The sequence below is a fragment of the Parus major genome, chromosome 2 (genome assembly GCF_001522545.3).
Source record: "Parus major isolate Abel chromosome 2, Parus_major1.1, whole genome shotgun sequence".
Taxonomy (NCBI): domain Eukaryota; kingdom Metazoa; phylum Chordata; class Aves; order Passeriformes; family Paridae; genus Parus; species Parus major.
In genome coordinates, this window is record NC_031769.1 from 8182410 (window position 1) to 8209466 (window position 27057).

At 37.5% G+C, this 27057-nt stretch overlaps 1 protein-coding gene across 2 annotated transcripts in view; it reads right to left on the reverse strand.

Annotated features, from left to right (window-relative positions):
• Positions 1-242: 242 nt before the first annotated feature.
• The window catches only part of LMBR1 (limb development membrane protein 1), a 68371-nt gene continuing 41556 nt past the window's right edge, over positions 243-27057 (reverse strand). For both annotated transcript variants that reach the window (XM_015619152.2, XM_033520298.1), the window contains 12 exons: positions 26327-26453; positions 26049-26117; positions 23631-23695; positions 22494-22566; positions 16988-17068; positions 16140-16216; positions 15835-15912; positions 15271-15344; positions 14953-15043; positions 13441-13507; positions 9027-9188; positions 243-7059 (listed from right to left, as the gene is read on the reverse strand). In XM_015619152.2, coding sequence (XP_015474638.1) covers positions 6977-7059; positions 9027-9188; positions 13441-13507; positions 14953-15043; positions 15271-15344; positions 15835-15912; positions 16140-16216; positions 16988-17068; positions 22494-22566; positions 23631-23695; positions 26049-26117; positions 26327-26453 — 1047 coding nt within the window. In that variant the 3' untranslated portion in view covers positions 243-6976. The remainder of the gene's footprint in view (positions 7060-9026; positions 9189-13440; positions 13508-14952; positions 15044-15270; positions 15345-15834; positions 15913-16139; positions 16217-16987; positions 17069-22493; positions 22567-23630; positions 23696-26048; positions 26118-26326; positions 26454-27057) is intronic.

Genomic DNA, 27057 nt, shown 5'->3' on the forward strand with positions numbered 1-27057 from the left:
TTGCACACCTGTCTTAAAACACAGGGCAATGATGCCTTTGAATGTAGAGCAACCTCCATCACTTTCCCTACCTCAGCTATTTTAGAAATGCAACCAATTTGAGAATCTCAAAAGCAGGTTAAATTGGGAGGAGGAAGAAGAGAGAAACACAACTATTCGTACCAATTACTGACAGGATAATTTAAAATGACAGATTCTTCTTTTTTCATTGCTTTTAACAAAAAAAAGGCACAAAACTCTGCTATAAATCACACTTTACCTTTATTGAAAACACAGTAAAAAAAAAGTTTCCTACAAAACATTCAGTGTAACATTTCAAACAAAGGAAAAAAACATATTACCACTGCTTTCCACAAAACAAAAAAATCAGCCTAGCTAAGGCAACAGATATTTTCAATTTTTTTTGTAACACAACAAAATACCCACAACAGAGAACATTATAAATCATAATTCTGGATGACCTAAAATGAACCAGGAAGGGTTTGGTGGGGAGAAGGTATCTACACCGAAAACTGTTGTGATTGAAATAACACTCAAAGCACAATTTTTCAGCTGTGTTATACCTTGGTCAGATACATCCATGTGAAAGAAAAGTCTGTGGAGTTTACAAAACCTAAAGCACAAATCAGACCAAGAGGGAACCACCAGATCCATTCAGCACCTCCCACCCTCACACGGTTTATGGATTGTGCGTCATTTTTAATTTTTTTTGTAAACTGTGATATTAACCAGTAACACTGCAGTGACAAACCTGAATGTGCACAGTGAAGGTACCTGCTGCCATCATCACAGCCCAGTCAGCAGCACCAACAGCTAAGAATTGTGGTTTTATGGTCATGCCACCAAGCACACATGAAGACAATTCCAATGTGACAGGGATCAGGGTGCCAGCAGCACCCTGAGGATATCCTCAGTCTCCTCACTGGGAATTTAAAAGACAAAATTTTTAATTTTTAAAGACAAGAGCAACATGTGATTTCTGTTTAGGTGGTATGCAGTTGGGTCCCAAACCCCACAGGAAAGGAAATGCACCTTTTTTGTGTACATGTGTTTCATACACACACCAAGATTTCTCATGACCCAAACATATCTTCTTTTTCTATCCACTTCTCTTTAAAGCAACAGAAATCACATCAAATAAGGCAAAAATACTTTGGAACCTACCTTTAAGAAAGTAAAAGTGGCTGAATTTTTTTTGTTATACAAAGCCAAGGAGGAGAAAGTACTCATTAAGATTTTGTGACTCTTAATAATTTTGGTCCAAACTGGAATAAACTTATGGTTATGGGGGAAAAGGGAAATCATGCACGGGCTAATTTTCTTCTTAAGCATTTAAACACACCCACTGAATCCACTGCACAAGTATCACCATCATGTCACTTCTCTGAATGGTCAATTCACATGGGGAGAGAGGACCCAAATATGCTCACACACATGAAATAAAAAATTCCAGAGAACAGGGGAAGAGCCTCACCTCAGCACCTCATAAAGCCTGACCCTGATGAGAAAACAAGAGCTGACAACAAAGTGTGTCCACCTCCCACTAAGGGAGGCAGTGAGAGTGAGGTGTCTCTGTACATCCCACAGCAGATGAGCTGCAGAGCAGGCCCACAAGAGGAGCCAGCCTGCAGTGACAGCCACCCCAGGGGCTCCCAGCAGCCCAACCAGCTCGTTCCCCTCACTGAAAAGTGGGGCTGTGCCCTTATACCACTGGAAGCTAAAAGCACAAATAGATGCAATGGCTAAACCCTCTCATTCATGATTCAAACTGACTTGAACTCTTGGTAATTTGTTAGAGGACCCTCTAGTGACAGGATTGCTTAAATAGAGTCTAGTGGTAAAAGATTAATAAACGTGAACATTTTTGTAGTGGAAGAACAGTTCTAACAAGGTAATCTCTCTGTACAGGCTACATGGGAAAAGAAAAACATTAAAATCAAAGCAAGTGGCCCAATACTTCAATAGCTGGTACCTATGGAAGCAGGGAATAGATTAGGAATGCAAAATAAAGTCCTGTTCAGGAAAGAAGCTTCATCCAGTGATGTCGACTATAAAACTTAATGTAATGGGGGTAGGGAGAAAAGCAACAGCAACACTTGGGGTTAGTGATCAACAAACACCTAGAAGCAGCATTCCAAAGTGCTCAAGTAGGTACATATCTACATTCAGATACCTAAAAGCCTTTAAGAATTAGGATTTCCTAATTTCTATGTTGAAGTAAGGCCTTCATACAGACAGTTTCTAAATAGCTTGGAATTCAGTATGTCAAGAATATCAGCATTTACAGAATATTTCTCACACTATCTCTTTGACTGTTTGGAGTCACCTTCTATATTTGTTAAAAAATTTAATGCTATATATACTTTTTAAAAATTATGAGCACTAAATGAAACTAAAATGTTACGATAAAATATGGTAATTAACACAAAAGTAGCAAGCATCCTCAGGTTTCTATTGCCAAGACAGAGATACCTTCAGAAGTGCACAGGCTTCTATAAAAGTCCAAGATACTGTTTCATTGTGAATCACAAAAGAGGTTTTAAGAAGTGATGAATATTTTTTCAGTGTCAGTGAATTACTGGCTTATTTAGAGAACATACAATTGACATTTGTACACTAATGATACACAATCTTCTTTCTCTTTGAAAGAAGAGTTTTAGGTGCTACAGTTGTGAAATATTTCAAAACCCTTCCATTAAAATTGCCTTTAGTATGTTTTCTTGCAGTACATAAATCAAATCTATGTGGATTCTTATTCTATTTCATGTTTTTTCTGTCTCAAGAGAGCAAGGTAGAAAAGGGGACAGAAGCTATATCACCACGTGGCTGGTGGCTGTGGCCTTAGTTTGCACTTGCTGAATGGGATAAATTTTTGTAAAGTTCAAATCCTGACAATGTGACTGAAATAACCTGCCAGATAATCAACAGCAACTTCAGTGTTCATGGGTTGAGGAGGGAAGTCAGTGTAGGTAATATTGTCTCAACTCAGCACTAAAATAACAACACAAATCCTAACACTAGGAGGTAGGGAATCTTATTTCATTAAAGCAATTAAAGCTTCACAGTTCACATTAACACTTTTAAATAAAACTAAGAGCATTTCTTTTTGAAGAGGTTATTTATGTGGCCTTCATGTTCTGTCTCTGTTTAGAGTACTTCATCTTGATTTTAAAAAATGCTATTTTCAAGATCAGAGACTATGGTAAATAGAATTTAGCTCTTTTCTTGTTATTTCAAGATTTTAGACACCAGTCCACTAAGGGTAAGGCTCAGCTGCTGTACACACACCACCACCCCACTTCTGGAAGAGGAAGAAGAGATGGGAAATAACCTAGAGCATGCTTCAACAACTCAAGGAAAGACACATGCAGGAAGAGGCCAACAACTTTCTTTTTCTACCTTATTCCTTTCTAATTTAGACTATAAATTCTTTAAGAAAAGGGCCATTGTGTCTTCACAGCACTGGGCACATGTGAGCACCTCAAGCAGCATCAGCTGCTGCACAGCCTCACAGGTGAGTGGCAGAGACATGGCAGGATGGACAGGGGCTGCAGCCACCCCTGGTGACACAGAGGAAGATGTGCCACTCCTGGTGACACACGAGAGGACGTGTGTCCCCAGGATCTGCTCCCGTGTCCATCCTGCCAAGCACCTGCTGCAGGAGCTCCTGCCTGCACAGGCAGCCCAGCCCTCCCTCCACCGGTGCTCCAGGTGGTACTTGGGAACCAGACATGGAAAACAACTTGTCAAATCTTTTAATCTCTATGACACTAAAACAGCCAACAGGCTCAAAGGTATCAGAGGAACAGGGCCAACAATAAACAGCACATTACAGACAGTAAACAAAGTTCCCTATGAATGCAAAACTGTAACTTGTACATTAAACCAATACTATTATTTTTTAGCTTAAAGTGATAAGCATGTGTGCTTTATGCTTAAAAACCCCACAAATATTACAGTTCTGCAATTGCATTTAATATTGTGCTACCAACACAGAAAAAAAAGCCAAAAAACAGCTAACTTAAAACACTCAGATTACACCTATTTTTTGGTCTTGTGTGGTATCTAGTTGAAGATGGAAGCATTGATGTGCTTTTTGCCTCGTAAGAAGTGAGGCAGATGTTAATGTTACTAGGATCAGCTGTATATACCTTGAAGGTATAGACCACCTGACTCTACATGAGTCAAAATACTAGGAATGTATTGTCAATATCCATTAATGAATTACCAGTTGCTTGTACTTAAGTGACCATATGCTTCTGTGAAAAGTATACAGTGACCTGTATCTTGCATGCAGTGACAAAGCTTTGCATAAGCATGTCATTTTCAAGGCCAAAGGCATATTTTAATGTAGACAGTGTCACAATATCAGCAGTTGATTTTAAAACAAAACACTGTCAGTAGTTACATAGGGTAGTTCTGAATTTCTCACCCATCTTGGAAACCACACAGCACCTTAACCATCCCAAAGAGTCCAGGATAAAGTTTTCCCTAATGTAGCCTTAACCCACACATCTGCCTGCAGAATTCAGCAGAAGGGGTGGGGATAGTCAAGGCTCTAACATTTGTTTTGAAAAAGAGTTTTTAAAGTCTTGCCCGAAGCTTGGGTGCTTCTCAGCAGGAACTGCCCCTGCTCAGTTGAAGTAATTGCCCAACTCACTTGCAGAAGCCACACACACATTATAGTCCACCTTCTTCTGTGTTCTTGGGTCACTGATGCCATGACAAACACCTCTCCAAAGGCACAAAGAACAAGACCTATGCTGGTTCATACTCCTAGGTTTATTCCTAATATTAATTTCTTCAGAGTGTATTAACTGTCTTAGCATTTTAACAGAAATATTTCTATAAAGCTAACTGGCCTCACACACCATGATTCACCTGAACAATTAAGACATGAGAACAATTTTGGTCATACAATGAGTTGCATGAAAAAGTGAACACATGTCACCAGTTTTTAACTATGATGCCAATACATAAGGCTACAAGCTCTGAGAATACCTGACTGATGCCCCTAATAATATATCTCCCAGTATTTTAAATATAAACTCATTTTAGAACAACTTTTAATTATAGCTCTCTGTTACTGGTTGTAGAACTTAAAGATTTCTCACTAAAGTGTCAGCATTAAACAAAGAAAAGATGCTTGTAAATCTTAGTGAAATCAAGTAATTTTACTTTTTCTTCCAAGACTTGATACAACCCATCAACAGTCAGTTCAATAAACCTTGGATTTATACTAATCACACACACACACACAAAAAAAAAGTAATTCTCTAGAATCATGTTTACTACAGAAATATTTACATTATGCCCCAGTTCAAGTCAGAAAAGGCAGCTGCAATAAAGAGAAATCCTCATGTGTACTGGAGCGTGATTTTTGAAGCACTTTAGGGGAAAAACAACCGAGCAGACATTCACACACACAGCAATAAGGTCTACAGCCCAGAGCAGTCATCTCAGGAGAAAAACCAAAGAGTTTCTGACACAAGGTTTACCTTATTTTGGAACCACACAGGAAACCAAGTTGTCACCAACTAAGACCTCAAACTACAGACAGGCAGATTTGTTTTACACAAACAGGAAATGAACAGGAAAATTTTCTGGCTCCCTACGTGATGGGCACTCACTGAAGGTGTCCCCATTCCAGTCTGTTTGAAGATTACTTGTGGCTGAGCAGGACAAAAGTGCAACCAGATTTTGAATACTTACTTGGTATTTTTCTTTACTATAAACTGCTTAAAGGATTCCTAAGGCTGCAAGGAAATGCTACAAGAAAGGACATTATCACTCACTGATGCCATCTTGAATCTAAGGCCTCTGAGCAGTTACACTGTAACACTGCAGAAATTCGAACTACCAAGAACGAACACACAAGTTTTACTTACCAAACCACCTATTGTCACCTCTATAACCTTAGAATTTAATTTATGATATCTACACATATGGGCCTATATACATGTTCATGTGTACATTAAAAAACAGGATAGTGACAGATAACTGGATTATGCCACTGAACAGAAATCCTGGTAACTGAAGTATAAATTCAGAGAAATTTACTTTGAATTAAAGATTGTAGAAAACTGCAACTGCAGCCTCCTAGGCCTGTGCTCCTTGCATTGATTCCAGGTACTGCTTACACACGTCAAGAAGTGTGAAGTTCTTACTTGATGGAAAAGTTCATGGAGAATTTCACAGGGGGTACTGGGCAGGGGAAGGGACCTCCAGGGCACAACTGCTCACAGAACTGTGAGAGCTGTGACAGGGGGTCTACACAGCTTTTGACAAAGCATACTAGGCTCAGATTTAACACTGAAGTTAATCTTCATCTTGGACTTCCATAAGACATCGTTTGACCACCAATAAAGCAAGCTGGCATTTAGAGCTAAGGACAGAGAGCTGAAAACATTGGCCTGCCAAGAAAGCTCCATGACACAGCCTACTGCATCCAGCACCGAGGGAACTGTGATCTTTCCTGTCTTTTTTAACTCACTCTCAGTAGAGCTGTTTATCTCCCATCATGGAGAATGACTCCAGGTATTTTACATTTCCAGTAAGGGTCATATTGGCCTTCAAGTGTATGTTTTCTTCTTTTCTTTTTTTCAATCAAGTCACAAAGTTATTCTTTATAGCTGTGTTTGTGTAACACAGGAGGTACTGTGCATTCAAATGGTAGCAAGTTTAAAAATAAGGATGTGAAACTTTCAACAAATTAAAAAGGAATGCATTTTTCTCTTCAGCTTCCTGTCTTCAAGGCACCTCCTGCAATAACTTACTGGGAAATAAACAAGCAGACCAAAAGTTCACTGGAAAGAGAAGAATCTGACACACCTAATTTCCTCAGAAGCACACAGCATCAAAATGAGACAAGGCTCAAACCAAACTAACAACTAAAAGCAATATAAAAATGCTGATGAGATGACAGGAATGCCATGAGGTTGATGTTTTCAGCTCTGTTGATTGTAGGTGATTGTTATCACAGTGTTTTCTGATGGCCATTTGCAGAAGGCTTTGTCTCCGAGTCTCTTGGATTGTTTGACAGATGAAGTTTATCTAATCCTGCAAAACATTACAGAATAAGGAAAAACTAAGACTCCCCCTTGTTTCAGGCACACAGGTATCCAAAAGAACACAGACAATCCAAATTCTACTTTGTGATTGTGGACCTCACATTTGCTGAGGACCAGAACTGATGTTCTACCTCCCTGTAAAGATTGCTTCTGGGAAACTTCCTCAGTGTTGTTTAAGTGAGAAAATCCATTACAGTGGGCAAGCATGGAATACAGAGAATCCTAACTTTCCACTTTTTAAATCACAGGCTCAGATATTAAGAACCAAGAAAGATTTGCAATAATTTACCTTGTCACCTGCAAAGACCTAAATAATTACCTAAAGTATTTATTTTAAACTATAACATCTTTTTGTAAATCATCCACTGCTGATCTTAAAGTCACTGGTGATGACCAGATCACTTCTCTAAACTATTTATATGTCTAACTACATTTTTTAGGACTACACTATTACTGATTTAGCTCTGTTTCCAGACATTTGTTCTTACTGCACAATTCTCTACCCTGAGTGCTAATTCAAGTCTCACATCCTGCCCCAGACAAGCAGTTGAATTACTCTTTTTTTTCTTGGGGGGGGGAAGATGAAGAAAGCTGGTGAACTTAGCCATATTTCATTCAAAACAGGTGCAATGTCAGTCTTTTCTTGCTTGCTACAGTTTCTCTCTGAAATCTCCTATCAAGTCTCTAAAACTAAGAATAAAACCTGGAAAGACTTTCTTATTCATTTTGTGTAGACTACACTGAATGTTTTACACAAGTGCCATGAGGTACAAAGTTAAATCTCTTGCACTGTTGGCATTGAAATTCCAAAATTGACTGCACTACCACAAAACCAAAATCTCCTTAATATTGTCTTATTTGTAGTCTTAATACGTGAATTTTTTGGTCTTAGGCCAATATTGGTTCTCATTCTTTGAATTCCATGGGACAGTTTTTAACAGACACCATTTGTGATGTACAGTATTGAAAACAAACCAAATTTGTGTCAGGAAAGTTCACATTTCAGAGTTTGAGAGTCTCTACTTGTGTCAAATCCAGTGACCATTACCTTACTATGACTGCACTTTTATGTTTGTTAATCTGCCTTCAACAACTGTATTTTTTTATTGAACACTTTCATTATTTTACAACAATTTTAAACTAATCTTCCACCAGCACTCTGAGAAGTGCTTGGATTTTGTTTCAGCATCACAACTCTGAAAGCAGTTAACTAACATGAAAACTAACATGAGTAACTTCCAGATGATGCAAACTAAACCCTCAATTACAAAAAACACTAAAGTTTCAACATTAATCCTTTCAATTTAAGCAAATACTACCCTAAGGATCTAAAGAGAGGAGCTTTGTTAATTATAAAAATAAGGCAACAACAATAAAAAAATAAAATGTTATCCTCCAAGTATCAAATGTGTTTCAATCCTTTCTTCTATGGTCAAGAAATATCAATGCAAAATTTGATGAAATTTTTGATGAAATCAGGTACAGGTTTTACTCAGCCACTTCCTAAGGTTCTATATATTCTGTACAAAGATTTTCTGAATAGATGTTCCAAAAAAAGTATGACAACAAAGCAGTTAAGATCATACCTAACTATGTCTAGGTAATTAATAAGATGCTTTAAACAAAAAAGAAAAAAGCCAACCCATACACAAGCTGAAGTTTCAATTTGGAATAATTGCTCATATCAATGAGAATGTTTCTGAAGAAGACTGAAAATCCAACTGGAGATCAATAATTACCACAGGTGTATCATTAAAATCAACATTTTACCCTAGCTCTGGACTCTTCAAAAAACAACGCAATGTTATTCATCCTCACACCTTAACTTGGAGAAATTTCCACCAGAAAAAATGTATTCTGTGAGCTGTGACAGAACTTTACCAGTAGCACATCAAGGTGTCAGTGGTGGAGAAAGGGAGTGGTCAAGCACCCAGTGAACTTTCAGGGCTGTGTTACCTAATGCCTTCAGGAGCTCTTCTCGCACAGCAGAAGTGAATTTTCTGACCAGACACAACGTTGTCATGATAGCAAAGAGCAAGTTGTAAGATAACACAATATAGAAGTTCCCCAGCCAGTTGAACCTTCCAAAGTCTCCAAGGAGATCGAATCTGGTGATTCCTGTTATTATAAATATATAAAAATGTAATATAATAATACATAAATACATAGAATATATAAGAAAGTATTTTAATAATTTTTAAAAAATAAATATTTCTAACTTTTTTTAAGAAATGCAAAAATTTCTTTCTATTACACATTTACATTTGGATGCAAAATTCTTACAGACAGCACACCAAAAGACACATGGCTAAACACACAAGACAATGTTGGTTGGTCACTACAAAACGGTAAGACACCTTCATCAAAATGTTTTTTTAAATTTCATAGTAAAATGGTTGAATAATGGGAGTTGAAATGAATTGTCTATTCTAGGTAAGAACTTTATAATTTCAGTAAATGTGACTAGGAAAAAACCAGCTTTAGTATGAAAACCACTTGAAACCTCAGTTTCTATAAAATCCTTCATGATTCCAGAAACAAATGAAATGAACCTTGAGCTCTTTTTTTTTTTTTAAAAAAAAATATATAGGGAGCAAACAGCCTTTCTATGAGAGCCACAACATCTTATGGTAAACACTAAACCTTTTAAATGTTCTTCCAGAGCACTGCTTTTGAAACCCAAGTTTAAAGACATCTTTCCGACTGCAGTTTTTCTCCTGGATACACGCACCACTAGAAGGAAAAGAGGCTGAAAGATGGTGCTGACAGGTCTCCTTCACAGGGCACCTCCAGCCCTGACACTTGGGCTTTGTGCTGATCAAAGGCCTGTCAATCACTAATTAAGTTGAACGACATTTTTCTGAAACATGGAAGCATGTACAGGGTGTAGGGCCCATTGCAGAAGGCAGAAGAGGAAGAAGCACAGGTTGCTCCTTTGTCAGGTGTCATGGAGTACTGCACTGAACACATGGCAGAACATTGAGATGACAGCCACATGACCATTGTCTAGGATTCAAAAGCTGTTGTATTCCCAAAAATCCTTTGGCACAGATGATGTCAAAAGGAAGTGTGCCCTCACAGTAGTGCAGAAGCAGGAAGCTGACCCTGTCCCAGAACTAAAATGGCAGCAGCAAACGAGGCAATGACAAAGCAGCCCCAGCTCTGAAACTCCTGAAAGCTCCTGATTTTCCATCATCTTATTTTGAAAGTTTTGGGGCTTTTAAAAACTGACTTCAAAAGTGATAATAAATGAAGAGACAGAATTAAGGTTCAGTTGTACTTCTTCCAAGGGTAAACCTGACACTCTCACTGTATCTGTATACCCAAGACTTGCAAGCCAGCTATCACACTGTTAAAAGATACATACACTTGTTATACTTAGCATCAGTCATTTAAATTAAAACATGAGAATTGAATTTGGTCTAAGGAAAAAATACTGAAATTAAAACAAGCAGTTTCAAAGAATGAAACAAAACAATCACTGATGAAAACAGCAAAAGAGGCAGGAAGAAATACTAAAAAAAGCACAGAAGGTCTCAGCACAGAAAGAAGAAACCATCTGTCTGAATTAACTGGTAAAGAGATGAAGGACAATAAACACAGATCTGCTTTCCCACTTGAAGGAAAACAGTGTCCTTAACATCCCCAAAGCAGCAAGCAGTGTTTTAGTCAGACTAGTGGAGCCACATGAAAATTAAGAAAGTCAGGTTTGAATGTACAGGCTTCCAAAACTAAAGGAAAAGGAACAAAACAGTCAGAGCACTGGAATCCTCTGGAAAAGGAGTAACATTTGTTGATACATAGTGGTCCAGAAAAACAGTGAGCAGTGGAGCAGTGTTACAAGGACAAACAAATGAACCCTGACACTTCTGTTAGAGTAGGTAGGGAAATTATTGTCCATAAATTACATTCAATTTCTTCTTACAAACAGAAAAAGCCACTGCTCTACAGAAAAGTGACATAGTAACAGTCTGTAAACTCAGGGGAGGAAAAGGTTAAAAAGGTTTTGATTACTTTCTTACAGAAGCAGCCTCTACTCAGCCCACAGAGAAAAAAACCAAGATTTTTAGTAACTCTTCAGTAATTGAACAAAAACTTGCATATCTAATGGCACAAGTACATACATACAAAAGTTGATGAAATTTTATCAATTAAACAGTTAAAAATTCCTCAGGTTAAAAGTAAGTAGTAGGCTTTAGACAGCACACACAAATAAAATTTAAATCCCCATTTGCTTGCATGTAATAGTCAAGTGTAGAATTCTAGGAAAATTTCCATATGCTAGAGTTCAATTTTCTCTGGAATTCTTTGGTTTTGTATTCTTGACTATTAAGTGCCTTGCTGCCAATTGTTTCTCTGTGATTAGCAGTATGGTGCTGGTGGGAAACATTTCAGAAGGGCTACTAAAAGGCTGAAAAGTTCTGGGAAAATACAAGTTAACTTATTTAAGCAAAATAACTTAGTTTAAAATTTTCCTGGAGTTCCAGAAGAATGACAGATTAGACATATTCACCACCTATATATCTAATTAGAATGCTATGAAACATGTAAGAAACTATTTCCATTTTTTAAAGTTGAAGAAGGTCAGCACATGTATTAGATAACTTTTGCTTTTTCACCTTTCCCATAAGGATAAAGTCTAGTCTTTTCTGTAGAGTCTAGAATCTCGCTTTTTTAATAAAGTGAAAAGACTATGAATCTGCTTAACATATTTATTTCTTTTCATCTATTCAGTGCCACAGGGCAGTGGCATGTAGTGCAACACACATTGATATTTCTGCAAAGCACCACATGACTCACTGTACTCTAATACACTCTATTAATCCTGTTTGGACAGCTGTGACTGTGCATTTGTTAGCTGTGTGTTAATTGTTCCATCTTTTTTCTTCTTTTATTTATCTCTATGGCAAACTATTCAGGAATTTCACTTGTTAGTCAGGTTTTTAAGTGAGTTTTACCATTAATCTGTTTCCTATGAGACAACAATGGACCCAGCGTGTACACTTACTGCCACAGAATCTGGTTATTATCAACTGGTAATCTCATGGATCATTAACAATTAATTTCATTTTCTTTTAAACAAGTCTTGAATGCAGTAACTTAGTGGACACAAACTTATGTTACAATTCTATTCCAAAACAGTGATTTTTCTATGTAACATCTGGCTCCACATTCTAGAACTATTTCACTTCTTAGGCCTTTATCATACTGGTTATATTTTAAAACTGCACTGCTTTAAGTACTTGAATTACTCTTCTGCATTTTTTATTGGGGTTTTACTACAGACCTTTTTAAAGTAAGTTCGAGAACACCTATTAAGATTCAATGTTCCAAAATGCATTACAGAGGGTTTGTCATTTGCTATAGAAATTATTTACAATTTATTAAAATGCTTCATCTGTAGATATACATAGTATCAGAATATACAATATAATTTACTGGAAAACTATGAACTACTCTTGACTCAAGAGTATTCTCCCTGAAAGGAAAAACCAACTACAGAACTACTGAGCACACACTGCTGATCTGTGGGCCTGAGCTCAAACTTCTAAGCTTGTACTTGAGACTTGTACAGCCTGAGGTGAAGATTCTTGTTTTGTTCTATTTAATGTTCCCAATGAAATTCACATTAGCTACAAGGATTCTGCATGACTTAAAACATGTAATAGCCTTGCAATTTAACTTCAAGAATTCAAGCTGAAGATTACCTAATTAAAGTGAAGATACAGCGCGTCTTTCCAACTGGTTAAAACAGCTTAACTGCTTCAAATTTTACTGCCAATCCTTAGCAATAAAATCAGCTCTTCAGTTCTGCTAGTGTAGACTCCAAATTGTTAAATTTTAAAAATTAAGTTAACAAAAAATACAAGGATGCTATTGTAAGGAAAGCAAAAGGAGCCTGATATCACTGCTGATTAAACTTATTTAATGAGGAGTCATATTGTTTTTAAAAAGCCATTTGCACTCAGTGTTACCTCAAATTTCAGAAACCAAATCTCAAATGTAGTTTCTGACAGTGAGCATGAAATTATTTCATACTGCTCTGGACAATCAGTTTTCCTATACTTTCATCTCACATCCCATTTTAAGAAGTTTCAAATCTGACCTTCTTAAATAACATATTCTCTAAAAATTGCTTAGAATATTTTCTTTTTAGAAAGTATGTTCTGCAGTTCATGTACATAGATGTATGTTCTACAGTTCATGTTCATGTAGAAATGAAGGCCAAAGATACATGCTCTTTCCACTGAAAGTGATGGAAAGTTACATACATACCATGGGAAATACAGCTACAGGTTCTTCTTTTTTTCTTGCAATTTTTAATTCAATTAAACATCTTTTAGAATGATGTTACTTCCATTTCACTTACCCAGTGTCCTTGACATCACTGGCAAAGCAGAGCTCAGCACCAAGATTGAGACACAGTTTCCAATTATCTGTTTGAAAATGACAAACAACATTTAAATGATAAATGGGATTTCTGAAGGGAACACAAAGAAAAACAGTGGTCAAGATGAAAAAGAATTCTTAAAAGGCACATTCTTCAAATTGAACCTAGAGCAATTTACAGTAACATATTGTTAGTCTTGCTGACTTCTGTCACTCCTCTCCACATGGTGTTAAACAAGACGAAGATGATCCAAGAAAAAAATCAAATATGTATTCATGTGCTTTTAATCAAAGTGTTATGTATGCTCAGACTCAAAATTATTCAAAACAACCATGTTGCAAAGTATCAACTGTTTACTTACTTCCTGTGAATGTTTTATAAAAGAACAATTCCATGGGCTTAGAATGGATGACTGATACATCAGCTTAAGCCTTGGATGTAACTGCTTGCAGGATTAGCACTATTTAAAAAATTACAACAAAGAGCTTCCTTTCAATTCAATGCCTGTTGTCTACTTTAAATAATACAAAAAAATTCACAGCTGTTAGATTTTACTCTTGTTCTTGTAAAACCTTAAAAAAGAGTAATTGAAACTTTCTTTCACAAGGGATCATTTTCTTCAGGTCTGGTTCTATCAGAAGCCAAAAGGGGAAAAAAAACCGAAAACTTGAAAGTTGGTAGACATTTATACATTCACTATTTATTTCCACATTATTCCTGGTGTAAACAATCAACAGGAAATATTAAGAACATTCCAACTCTCTACTATTTATTACTTTAATCATTCTGCATGCATACCCATTTTCTCACTTCCAACAATTTGTAGTAAAAGTATCATAATCCATTACTTCAAGAAAAAAATTAGAAACAATGAAAAATACCGGAAAAATAATTAAATTCAACATCCGTTCCTTGGTTACTGATCACTTCCCCATGTCAGGTGTGGGAATATTTTGCCAAAAACCTAGGCATGTTCCTCCAAATTAGGTAACAGCATTGGTTATTCTAAAGCCAGTGCTAAACTGTAGAAAGTCAAATTAGCTTCAGATTGCAAAATGTTGCTGAATAGCCATCCTCAGCCTTAGTTTCATTATTCAAATTTGAATCACTTTGTCTTATTACTTCTAGCAACCACACTGTTCAGATCTCAAACAAGCTCCCTGAAGTACAGTTAACACAATCAAAGTTACTCATTAGCAGTAAGTTCCCTTTGAAGGGAAGTTCTTTCACTTGCTTTTCTATAGCCAGTTAACAAGCTCTGCCATTCCTGGCTTTTTACAAGTGAATGGATGCCATCCAAACTAAACAGAGCACATCCTTTTTCCCACTCATTCAGCATTTTGACAATCTTCCAGTTTGTGTTTACACAGCTTACAAACAAATACTGATCACTGCAAATGAGCCATTCAGGGCAATTAAATAAGAGAGTCAGCTTGTCTTGGGTGGCAAGAAAGACAGGAGGGGCCATCCCCATCCCAGACTGTACCCTACCTTTGTCATAGTTGTATCATCCTTCCTGGGAGTGAAATTCTCAAAAAAACGAAGACTGTAGAAGCCAACGACAGAGGATACCATAAGATAGCTGTGAGAATCAAGGAAAAAAGGAACCTCCAAGGAATGCAAGTTTCACTCAAGTTCTCACCAGTCTAAAAGTCTTAAGAACTAAAGAAAAAGGAAGCAAAACCACTTCAAGTGTTTGAGAAGGACTGACCTATCTTCTTTCCAGGTTAGTGTCTTGTTGTATTACCAGTGTCCCAGAAAACTAGACAGAATACTTGTTAACAGACAGAATTCTTTCAGAAAGGATACAAAATCAAAATGATTTCAAGTGCTGCTCCCACAAAGCCAAAGGTGGATAAGGAGGCATTTCCTATTCCAGGTCCCTAGAAAGAAAAAAATACTTTGCATAACTAAATAAGATACATGCAACAGTTCAAAAAGTCAACTTCTACCCATAACAAAACATGTAACAGGTTCCATGAAATACAGCCTTTTCCCAATTCAGTGTTTCAGGGGCATTCTGATGTCCCACCCTCCAAGTCCCCCCACTCCATGCAGTGGCACCAGCAGCTTTCAAACTGCAGTGAAATGCATGGCAAAGACACATCTGCAAACTCCAGATTACTGATCTGCTTCATTGCATTATACATTCTTACACCTTATCTACATAAAGCTTCTGCACTATTTTAGTAAGAACTCACTACAATATGACATGTAATAAATGTTTGTGTGGGCACAGGAATGAAACCTAGCAGCCAAGTCAAGGTCAAGACACATTAGTTTCCATGTTATTAAAGCAAAAGCTCTCACACTTCTGCAAGGCTTCCAAAGCTTTACTACAATTATAAAAATTGTAAGAGAAGATTACTTTACCCCTGATCCTTTTGGCATTGCAGTCTCATCAACCAACAGGTACAGAATGTTGAGAGCGACTAAAAGAACTGAAAAGGACTAAAAAAAAGTATAAAGTCATGTTATTGACAAGTATTCCACATTTTTAAAATCTACACATTTATCCTCATCAGACTCCATTATGTCAAGTTTCTTATAAATGGTCAAGAAAAGATTATCAAGATTGTTGTTTAAACACTCGTCACTCAAAAAATTTAAAACTACTCCCTCAAATAACCAAAGAACTCTTCATACTTTTTGCTGGGGGAAAAAATGAAAATTCTTACTGTCCAAATCAGGAGCAATATCATGACAGCTGGATAAACTAAATTCCTTTCCCAAGCAGAAGCTTTTTTCCTCCGTTCTGTTCAAAAGAGAAAGAAATATTAAGCCTAATACCATAGATCACCTTAGAATAAAACAAAACAAGTAAGAATCATTGTAAGAATCATTCTGCTATCTGTAAGCTCACTATAAATGTAAGGAACAACAGGATCCTGATCTGGAACAAATATCAACCAGTTCATAAGAACATCCACCCTGTACAGCTATACAAAGAAATGGCAAAAAAATGAAGCCTCTCTAGAGAAAGGCTGGGGAGACAGAGACAAGCAGATTTTTCTTAGAGGTATGTTTCCCCCTAACCTTTTCTTCCCTTAGCAAACAGCAGTTCCAGAAAGTTTAAAATCTGCTGAATTTACAAATACACTGCTTACATGTATATTTTAGCATGACCTAAAGGGACAGAACAGAATTTCAGATATTTAAACAGTATTTTCCTTTTGCAAGGTAGGAAAGACAAAACTAACTTCACTGAACGTCATTAGCATGTGCAAGAAAAGAAAACACTTCTGAATTTTACAGAAATAATTCAAACACAAAAAGGAAAGTAATGTCCTAGATCAGCCCAAACATTCATAAGCATATTATACATTAAAAGCTCTATGAAAATAGAGCTCCTTAATTAATTTATTTTGTTGGAGGGGTGCAATGATTTCACGTAATGTATTTGCAAATGCACAAATTTGGTTAAGAACAAACTGGAATAAATCAAGCCACTACTCCAAACTGAACACAGCACCTTAAGGTCGTTTAGTAAACTACAGTATACATGAAACACTAAAAAGTTCATTACCTAGATTTGTTTTCTTGCTTTTCACTTTTTCAAGCTCACGTTCCAACTCTACCGTCTGGAATTCCACTGTGGAAGATACACCTTTTAAAACAAAAGACATGATTTTCTTTTAGATGTGACTGCAAGGCACACAGTGACAGTTTGGATTTTGGAAGCATCGCATTAGCATTTGTGACTTGAAAATGCAGGTGTTTCTTTGAGATTCTTCAAATACTTTCCAGAAACAGCAGTCTACCCAGAAGAGTTCAGCACAGAGGTTTCAGTATCATCTCTGATCCCAGCCTGTTCTGCTCATGCTGAACTTTCACACAAGTCCAATTACCCAGTCATAGTGCGTCAGACAAGATGTCTCAAATGCCTCATTCTTAAATCCCTATATGATTCTTGCACAAGATGTAAAGAACCCCCCGATGCCCTTCAGGAGCATTATTATTTAGCAAAAGTAGGTCTTTACCTTTAAAGTGGCCAGTTCCAGATTCAGCTTCTGCCCCTCCCTCCCTTTCCTCAAAAAGCTGTTTCCATACTGCTGACCTGCTTGCTGATGGATCTTCTGCTCATACCAGTTTGCCTGCTCCATGCCTCCATGCCACAATCAGATATTTCCACAACCACCCATGAGACCAACCTCTTCCACTTTCCAGCTTCCAACATACACATCATTGTTCTGCAACTCCTCATACTTTCTCCTGTACATCAGCTTAGCCCTGACAACCATAATTTTAATTCCTTTCTTCCTACTAATTTTCTGCCTGAAAGTTGCTCTTCAACTTTTCTTCCTGTCCCCAATGCAGCCTTGAGGAAATCCAAACCACTTTCTCCCTCCATCCTTTTTCTCTTCAACCTTCCGTTTTCTTCCATCCACTCCTCTTTCCCAGTGCAAGCACACTGGGGTTTCCTTGATGCCAGTTCCTCTACAAACCCTGCACAGTGTTCAAGCACTGACACAGCTCTGCAATGCTGACTAGAGACCTGCTGTTTCAGTTCCCATCCCATTATTTCTGCTTCAGCTTTCACTCTCTGCAATCACGACCTGGAAATACTCTGCTTGGGATAAGTTAGAAACACTCTCCATCCAAGGGATGAAAGTGGGGCAGTCTCACCTGAAAGTTAAGGGCTCGTATTTTCCCTGTCTGTTTTAGGCCAATTTCACTCTGCAATAACACACCATGGCAGTGACAGTTCAGGTCAGTTTAAGGTCTAAAACCCAAAGTCCTCTCTGTTGTTCTTTTGCTGATTTACATTCACACCCTTCACCTGGTGGCCATTCCTTACCCTCAGCTAACCTGTAAGAGCACCATGCTCCCATGCACTTTTTTTAAACAGTCTCTAATAAATTTATATGATATTAATATGTTTGTCCAGGCTTTTATCTCAGATCTTGACTACTTGCCTACAAAATCTTAACAGCACTTAGGGTGCTGGCACACTAACACTACTTTGTAGTCCAGTCTCATTATTTCCTTATTTTCTGTTGTCTTCTCATCCATTCAGCAACCTCAATACAAGAAAAAGGTGACTATTTTTATTGCAGACTATTAAATACTGATTTGTTCAACGCAGTCAAATCATCAATGAAACATCCATTTAAAATTTTAAATGTTTAATTGAATTAACTGAATGTTTCCTTTGCACACATTTTTGCATATAACACGTAACTTCTGTGCTATGTCTAAACATTTATCTTGGATATCAGTGACATAATGAATATGGGGTAATATTTACAGGGCTTCAAATATATAAATATCTCTAATCTCAGGACTATCCAGTAAGACCTATAGACATTGTTACATTACAACACCTTACCACTTGAAGTTCCTGAAATACAAATGTCAGTTTCATTTCCTCAGTGTGTTTTTTAAAAAATCAATCATAATACACAGGTTTTCAGAAAAAGTCTTTAAAAAAACATAGGCTAATTACCACTACAAAAATAAGCTTTTGTGATGATGCATTTCCCCCAAAAAAAGTCTAAAACATCTGTTTTATGGAATGACTAATTACTGTTATGTGGGAAAATGCTTTCATGGAAGCAGTTGAATAAGAAGGAAAACTCAAGTCAGCATCTGAGGTCGTCCTCTTCTCTGTAAGTGATTTAGGAGTCTCTGAGGGAAAGTTCAGGTCAAGATATATACATATATATGTTTTTTATTTCCCTCAATATAAAAATCCACACTGATTTCATGGGAGTCTATCCAACAAATCAGTCATCACAGGAGGTCCCTAAGATACAGGTCAGTAGAAATTCTGAATCATATCTAAGTGCAGTTGTAGTTCCTCCTTAAAAATAGTTGCAAACAACAGGTTGCTACACAAAAGGATATTTTACGAGAGAGGCAAAGTTTCAGATCAGTCAAAAGAGTATTTGAAAAGGATGCAGCTAAATTCTTAAAAGCTCTCTAACATTAGCTTTATTTGAAACACGCACAAAGTTCAATGTCAGCGCTGTCTAGCCAATAAATCAAATTGGTAGACGAGACTTGTTTGGACTAGCAATGAAAAGTTAGAAGGGATTCTCCAAGAAAGCCACAAAGCAGCTCATTTAAGGTCAATTTAACGGTATTATTCTGTTTTTCTTCCAGCCCCGACATAAGATTTCAGTACCTCAAAGGAAATTGTAAGAGTATCTATTTGCATTCCCCCAAGGTGATTGGCAGTTCACCACCAATTAGTTCAAAATTACACTGTTACTAGTGTGCAATAAAAACAACACCTTTCATCTTTCTTACATAGGTAAGGATACCTTCAGAGCCAATAACTTTGATCAAGTAAGTATTTTTGATCCTACCCCACCCGTCTCTTTGGATCCAGGAAAACTAATAGCTGAAGGCAACTTTTTTCTTTTAATATAAAAAAGTCCCAGCTTTATTCTTCAACTGTAGGAGTGATGTGGGTACTGAAATATAATACACTGGAAACAAACATTTTCCCAAAGCCCAGTATCTCTTCAATAGATAAAAATACTAGGGTAGATAACACAATCAAACTTTCCCCTCCCTCCTCCTCCAATTTTCAGTTAGACACTGCAGACACCTGAGGAGGAAGAAAATTAGTTCCCACAAAGAAGATCTACAGTTTCACAGATAGATTTATTTTCAAATATGAAAAGCTTTACAGTCATCAAGTATCACTTAAGCCTCTGCTCTGGTCCTCTTCATTTTAATAAAAATTTGGCTCTTTAGATATACATATAAATAAAGTTTATATTTCATAGCACTTTACTGCAAGCCTGCCCAGCAGGGTTACTTATGCACCAGGGATTTTTACCACCAACACTGTGGAAGAGTTGTAAAAGCCATGGCAGAGGAAGTGTGTAGCTGAATATATCTGCCATGATACAGCAACAGACACAATCTGTGTGCTAAAATACAGATTATGGCCTCTAACATTACAGCCCAACATCTAACTGATGGAATTAGCACCACCCCCATTTATATACACTTTTTTCAAATGCAATAAACATGGTAAACATGACCCTTCATAGTTCTGGATTTAACTATGTCAATGTTTCCAGTATAATTTGTATGTATTAGAAAGACTCCTGGAAGAGAAGATGAATGTTTCCATGCTTGCCATAATGAGATCCATGCTTAAATTGACTAAAGTATCTACTCACAAAAATCCTGTAGAGTATCTTGCATATACAACATCTTTCCCCAACTGCATGCTATGTGCAAGTTTAGATTTTCATTTACTTTTCAGCTTAAGTCCATTAAATTTTCTCTATCCAATAACCTAGGGGTTTTCAAGCATTCCTTTTGATGGGGGTGTCAATGCCACTCCCTCAGCATTGGAAACAGAGGGAATTCAGTCTCTCTCCTGTCTCAGGACATTTAAGCCCCACGTCTTTCACTGCTCAAGAGCAGGCTGGTGAGTGCTCCATGGAATATGGGTGGGCTGCAGTTCCATTCTTCACTGAATACCAAGCCATGTGCTGAAAGCAAATCCAGTTGCTTGGCTGGTGTTAGGGGAGCTCCCAGCACACATCCTAAATCCACAGCCAGGTTTGTACTGGACAGGCACTGTACTGCAACCACCTACAAACAGCCTAGGTCCACTCCATAAGTGTAATTAAACTGCAAAATAAGCAACTGTTGAGAGACTTCTGCAAGAAAAAGAGCAGCCAAGCATCACCTAAATAATCCCATTCCCCCTGTGAATAGCAAACCCCTCTCTGCACTACTTCCAGTAGATTCTTGAATAACTATAGGGTCATTGCTCTGTGTTGTACACAAGCAGAATCACCATGACAACATAAAATATTCAGTAACAAATATTTTACAGTTCCCAGCTAACATCAAACAGACAGAATGATTATCATTACCCCATCACAGCTTCAAAGACACCCACTGCATGCACCTTTTTGTGTGCCTGTGTGTGAATGCACATACATGCATGTGTCACTATAAACACCTGAAAAGGTAAATGTTACTTTTAAACTGCAGTGATGGCTGATTTCAGCACAAAGAAGTCCCTACTCCTCCAATAAGATGACCACCATGACCTCTGCAATCAAACATACTTCCCCTGACAAAGCAACTTTGAAAGGATACTTAAGACCTCAAAGAAGGAAAGATTGAGATATATGACAGAAGACTGAAAAGTACGAGAGAAAAATCAGGAAATTTAAAAAATTAAGGCTGAAATAAATCATCATGACACATTGTTGTGCTGTCTTACATGAAAATTCCTTGGTTTTAGAAACTGCAGTAATTGTATAAATTATGGATGGATGGCTAATCCATGGAGTTAAAAGCACATCTTAAGATTCATATAACATGATTTCCAGGTTTATAGAACCCATACATTTTCCACAGTTGGTGCCTGCCATGTTGCAACACTCCTTGCTATTCTAAGCCAAAGCTTCATATTGTTCATTAAATACTTTATAACAGAAACACCTTATCAAGAAATGTAAAATTGTAAGACTAAATACAGTAAGTCTGAAAACATTTTTATAATTACCAATTTCCATTACTTATTAATAGAATGTTTTTAATTATTAAATTCACCAAATAACTCCTGGAATATAAAGGAGTGCTCTGATTTTTAATGATTACTACCTAAGATTTTAAATAATCAACTGAAACACAAAATATCATCCAAATTAAAAACAAAACTTAATTAGCAAGCCTCTTGCTAATTAAGTTCACTGTCCTTCAAGCAAGGCTGAAATAGAGTCATTTACCAATCCAAGATATTTTGCAGTAAGGGTGGTGGGTCTGGACGACCACTCAATTGCTCTCTCAGGCTCAGAACATTCCCCCATTAGAGAGCTGACACACAAGTCAAAAACAAAACCAAAACAAACCCCACATACACAAGAGCCAATCTTGGAAAACCCAGTGAGGAAATGTACACCAGTAGCATTTGTTACAGGCTAAGATGTTGAAATTTTCTGGTTTGAAGGAAGAGGCTACACAACAGTGAGACCAATACTCCTGACCAGAACCACTCTACTCCAAACACTGCATCTGAAGCAGTAACATTACAGGTATAGCCTACATACCATTAAGCTTCCTCTGAATTGCTTCTTCCTCTAAAGTGATGATATACATCTGCTCATCTAGGTCTTCCAGGATCTGTATTTGGAAACAGAAACATGAACTGAGTCCCGGAGACATTTGTTTTCCTGACTGCACTTACATAATCAGATTCATATTGCTCCTGTAACCTGTACTTTAAATATACAGTCTGCAACTTCACAATAGTGACACAAATAAGATCTTCACAGAAGATTATTCTATTCTGTTATACAGTTGTATATTTACTGTAAGCAAAGTTACTTCAAAGTTTTTATTTCAAGTTAAGGCTTTTATGTTCAGTTTCAATCTAAAAAGACAGAACAGTATGTCTGACCTACATGCAAATCGTATCAACCTTCACACCCAATTTAAACAAAAATAACTAAAGATTTTGAAAAATTGTATTAAAAAGCAACTTTTCACGTAAGCCAGTGTTTCATGCAAATAGAAATTACTATTGGAAGCTAAAAACTAAATAAATGAAACCAGTCTACCTCAGCTACCAGATTCTTTGAGACTAAAGATAATAATGGTAGGTATTTTCTTCATATTTCCGAGGTTGAACTGACTAATGAAAAGGAATGCAACATCCAAGTGCACCCAAATTTTAATAAATACAAACTAGGACATGTGACACCAAAGTCACTAGAGCACTTGTCTTCCCTCACAGCATTCAGAGCATGAACTAAAGAGCATCTATGTGTAACAAGCTCATAAAGATGACAACTACCCATATTTCACCCATTTGTGTGTACCCCCAGGTACCCTTCTTGTTATCCAGACTTTGTTTGCTCTTGTACTCTTTGCTCCTGAACTCAGAATATGCCCACATTTTTCAGGCACAGATAAAACACAGCAGGAAATACTGGTAATAAATAGTATTAGTAGCAATGACATAAACTGAAAGATCAGAAGTCTGTATTATGATAAGAAAACCTTTGGATAAAAACATGCTTTTGTGCTATATGAAAAAACATGAAACAAGTACAAAAATAGTGGTTATAGAAACTCTGATGAACTGAAGAGTTCCGTAGAAGTGCAAGCATTCTAAAAGAAAGTACCCAAATACCATTCTAACTCCTCCCAGGTAGCACAGGAGGACAGAATTGTGTAGCACTTACTGTCGGCTTCACCAGCAATTGACCCATTACTGTAAACATCCGTGAGAGCCCCACTGGCGTGCACACTGCAGGGGAAGGAAGAGCATGCAAAACAGTCATCTGACAGTCAAAGACCAGTTTTTTATTTGGATGCTTTGTGTGATATTCTACATATAACTATTTTTCGGTTTTGAGAAGAAATTTGAGAGCTTAAAGCTCCAATATGAACTTTTAAGCACATTTTGAATAAGGCAAGCATCTCTCCCCTCCAAGAGCTTTTTTATCAGCAAGGAACACCATATAATCAGAGATCTTAAACTTACTCAACTAATTAATTTATGCAAAGCATGTGGCACCAGAGGCTATGTCTTCACTAGTAAATTCAGCAGTACCAGGATGTATTCCTGGGCTTTAAGACTGGATTGCCTACACCAGTAAATTGTTAAAACTATTCCTGGCATTATTTCCCCTGGGCCAGCTAACACTCCCCCAGATGATTCTCAGTGCAGCTCTGGAGTTCAGGCAGCCCAGGGACCATTATCATGAGCCAAAGCTGCAGAGACACCTGCTAACTGCAATATCCTGGATGGAGTGACACTGGCTGGCCACAGCACTGGAGAACATCTCAGGCACATTTCATCTTTTAGCATAGGTGTAGCTGCAAGGCCAAGAGATCCTGAAGCTGCTTTGCTCTGAAAGTTATCCTTCAATTTCCATTGACAGTAGGCTCAGCTACCAGACTTTAGGTTATTTTCTATGAAGTAACAACAGGCCCTTTCTGATCCTAGCCTGTGATGGTTTTCAGGAATGGTGCATGTATGCTTCTTGGGAGAAAGGCTGAACCACAATAATAGAAAATTATTAGTAGAAAACAACAGTGTAGGGAAAACAGCCTTCAAATACTGAAATGTGTTGGAGACCAAGGAATTTATAACAATATGGATAAGCATATACACCTGCAGTTTCCATTATAATAAAACACCTGTCAAAAAAAGGAGACAAGATTTTATTGTGAAGATTGCACTTCTTTTTATTAACTAGAGTTTCACTGTAACCACTGCATATTACAGGAAAAATACAAGAGTATTCAAAAATCTAACTTAAGCCAGTCTGCCTTTACTACAGAAGAACCCTGCAGGAAAAGGAAAAAAGAAAAATGAAGTGATGATCCAAATCACCACTGCAATAGGCTTCACTCAAACACTGCTTCAGCAATTAAACCAGATGAAGATCTAAAGCTTTACCCCAGCAGCTGCCCCCCTGTTGTATACTGCCCTTTCAGCTACACAGATCTAACAGCTTGGAGGGCCTTCACCTCAGTGATTTTCTTAAGTTACACATTTCCAAAACCTGGCATTTAGTCACGATAATTTCAGTGAACTGGTTAACAAGAGCCCCAGAACAGAGGCTGAGTTTTCAGCTCTGTTGAAGCAAACTGCAGGGCAGATTTCAAGTTTTGTAAACCAACTTCCCATTAAAGTGTTCAGCACCTCTGTGAATGCCACTCTGGAACAGCCTGCATGAGATGTTGAGAAGCACATTGTTTAATCCTCCCACCTTGCTCCCAAGTGGAATTAAGAATCTGCACATACAGTGAAGCTAAGGAGACTCACCAAGGTCTTTTTCATAGATCTGTTTAAAGGATATCACAAATTCTCATTCCCCACCCTTTCTCCACAGTGACAGCCCCAGGTAAGCTTTGAACCTGTCAAGCCTGGAGAAGAGATGAAACCAATCTAGTAATCTAGAAAGGGAGAGGTTCTGTCCCTCTCAGCAATTTTCTAGAAATTATTTAAGGAGGGGGCTGAGATTATTAATGGGATTTGGAGCCTTCCATCGTGTTTCTTATTCCCCTAAGCATAGATGACTGAACTCTGCTTAGGAGCAGTCAGTGCAAGGTTGGGTTTTTACTTCATTTGTTTCAAATGCAATTGTGTAACTGACCTGCAGACTGGCCAGAGACCAGCTGTGTGATTATGAAAGCTGGCTGCACTGTCTTCCACCTCCTGCCTATACAGCAGTATTTTCAATTACAAAAGGAAGAATGGTAGTTTACTGAATATAGGACAAAATGTTCCAAAATAATTTTCTCACCATACTAGTGGTCTCCTGCAGACATTTCATTTAAAAATTGTGCTTTTCTTTGCAGAATGGAGTCCCTATTTCAACTACCTGCTTTAACAAGTTAAAAGTCGAAATTGTTTTGGATAAGGTGTAAAGTTTTTCAAAAATTGAAAATGTAAAGTTTATTTAAACTTCAGAACCCAGACCTAACAAATTCACACCTAAATTTAATCACAGAAAGAAAATCCCACTCAACTTTTATAATCAAAAAGTTTCCTTAACCATAAAAAGAAATTTAACACAACACACAAAAAAATCTCCCACCATAATATCATTCATCTTTTGGAAATAAAGATTTTTGAGGAAAACACTTACACAGAAGTAACAAGCATCCCATCAGTGATATACAGGAATATAAATACGGGAGGTAGAATTCCCAGAGGTCTGTAAAGAAAACATTGAGCACAGCTTTAGCTTATTACCAACTACTTATGTCACAGAAATTAACATCAAAATGGCACTGACTGAGTTAAGACACCTTTTTCACAACCTGTGCAATACTCACATAGCATGATATAGAAATACATTTAACTGGAAACCTGCATTTCTGTATTTACAATGAAACTGTGTGAAGGTTCTTTTGCATTCCATACCATATAAAGACTCCATACTGGCAGCATCGTTGTCTATGAGTGCTGAAGCCACCCATACGATTCCAAGGATAAGCAGTGCAAGAAGAATGAGCATTACAAGGGTTTCCAAAATCCGTGCTCTGATGCCCTATGGGCAGAAGAGGGGAGAAAGAGTAAAAAAACACAGCCGAGAAGCTTGAATCGGGCACTTTCAAACGTTTTTAAAACTATGAATAAATAGCAGATCCTTCTTACTAAATACATACTCACATTTTATCATGTAGACAAAAGCACAACATGTAATGCACATTTAAAAGGTAGTGCATAAAAAAAGGAAGTACTTATGGCTTTATAGTGGCCCGATTGCATTTTTCCCCTTAAACCCATAGAAAAACGTTTTAAATTGCATATGCCTTACAGTTCTCATTAATCTCATTATTCCATAAAGTACTCTTTATACCACACGATTTTGTTCGAGCATTTTTAAAAGATGGATTACTTTTCTAGTACTTTCAGCAAAGAAAGTGGATTAGCAAATTTTTATCTATGATTCCAATCAAGGGAATGGAAAGCCAATTATGGCAAATAGCCAAATGGCCCGGCAAGCATTAAACCCCGCGCAGGTACAATGCAGCAATTCCCTTAAAATCCCTCCGCAGCCGTCAGTCTGCGGAGCCCTCCAGCGCTCGGCTGCGGAACTGCCGCTCCCGGCTCCCGCACGGGCACCGCTCCCACCGTGCCCCGGCCCCGCC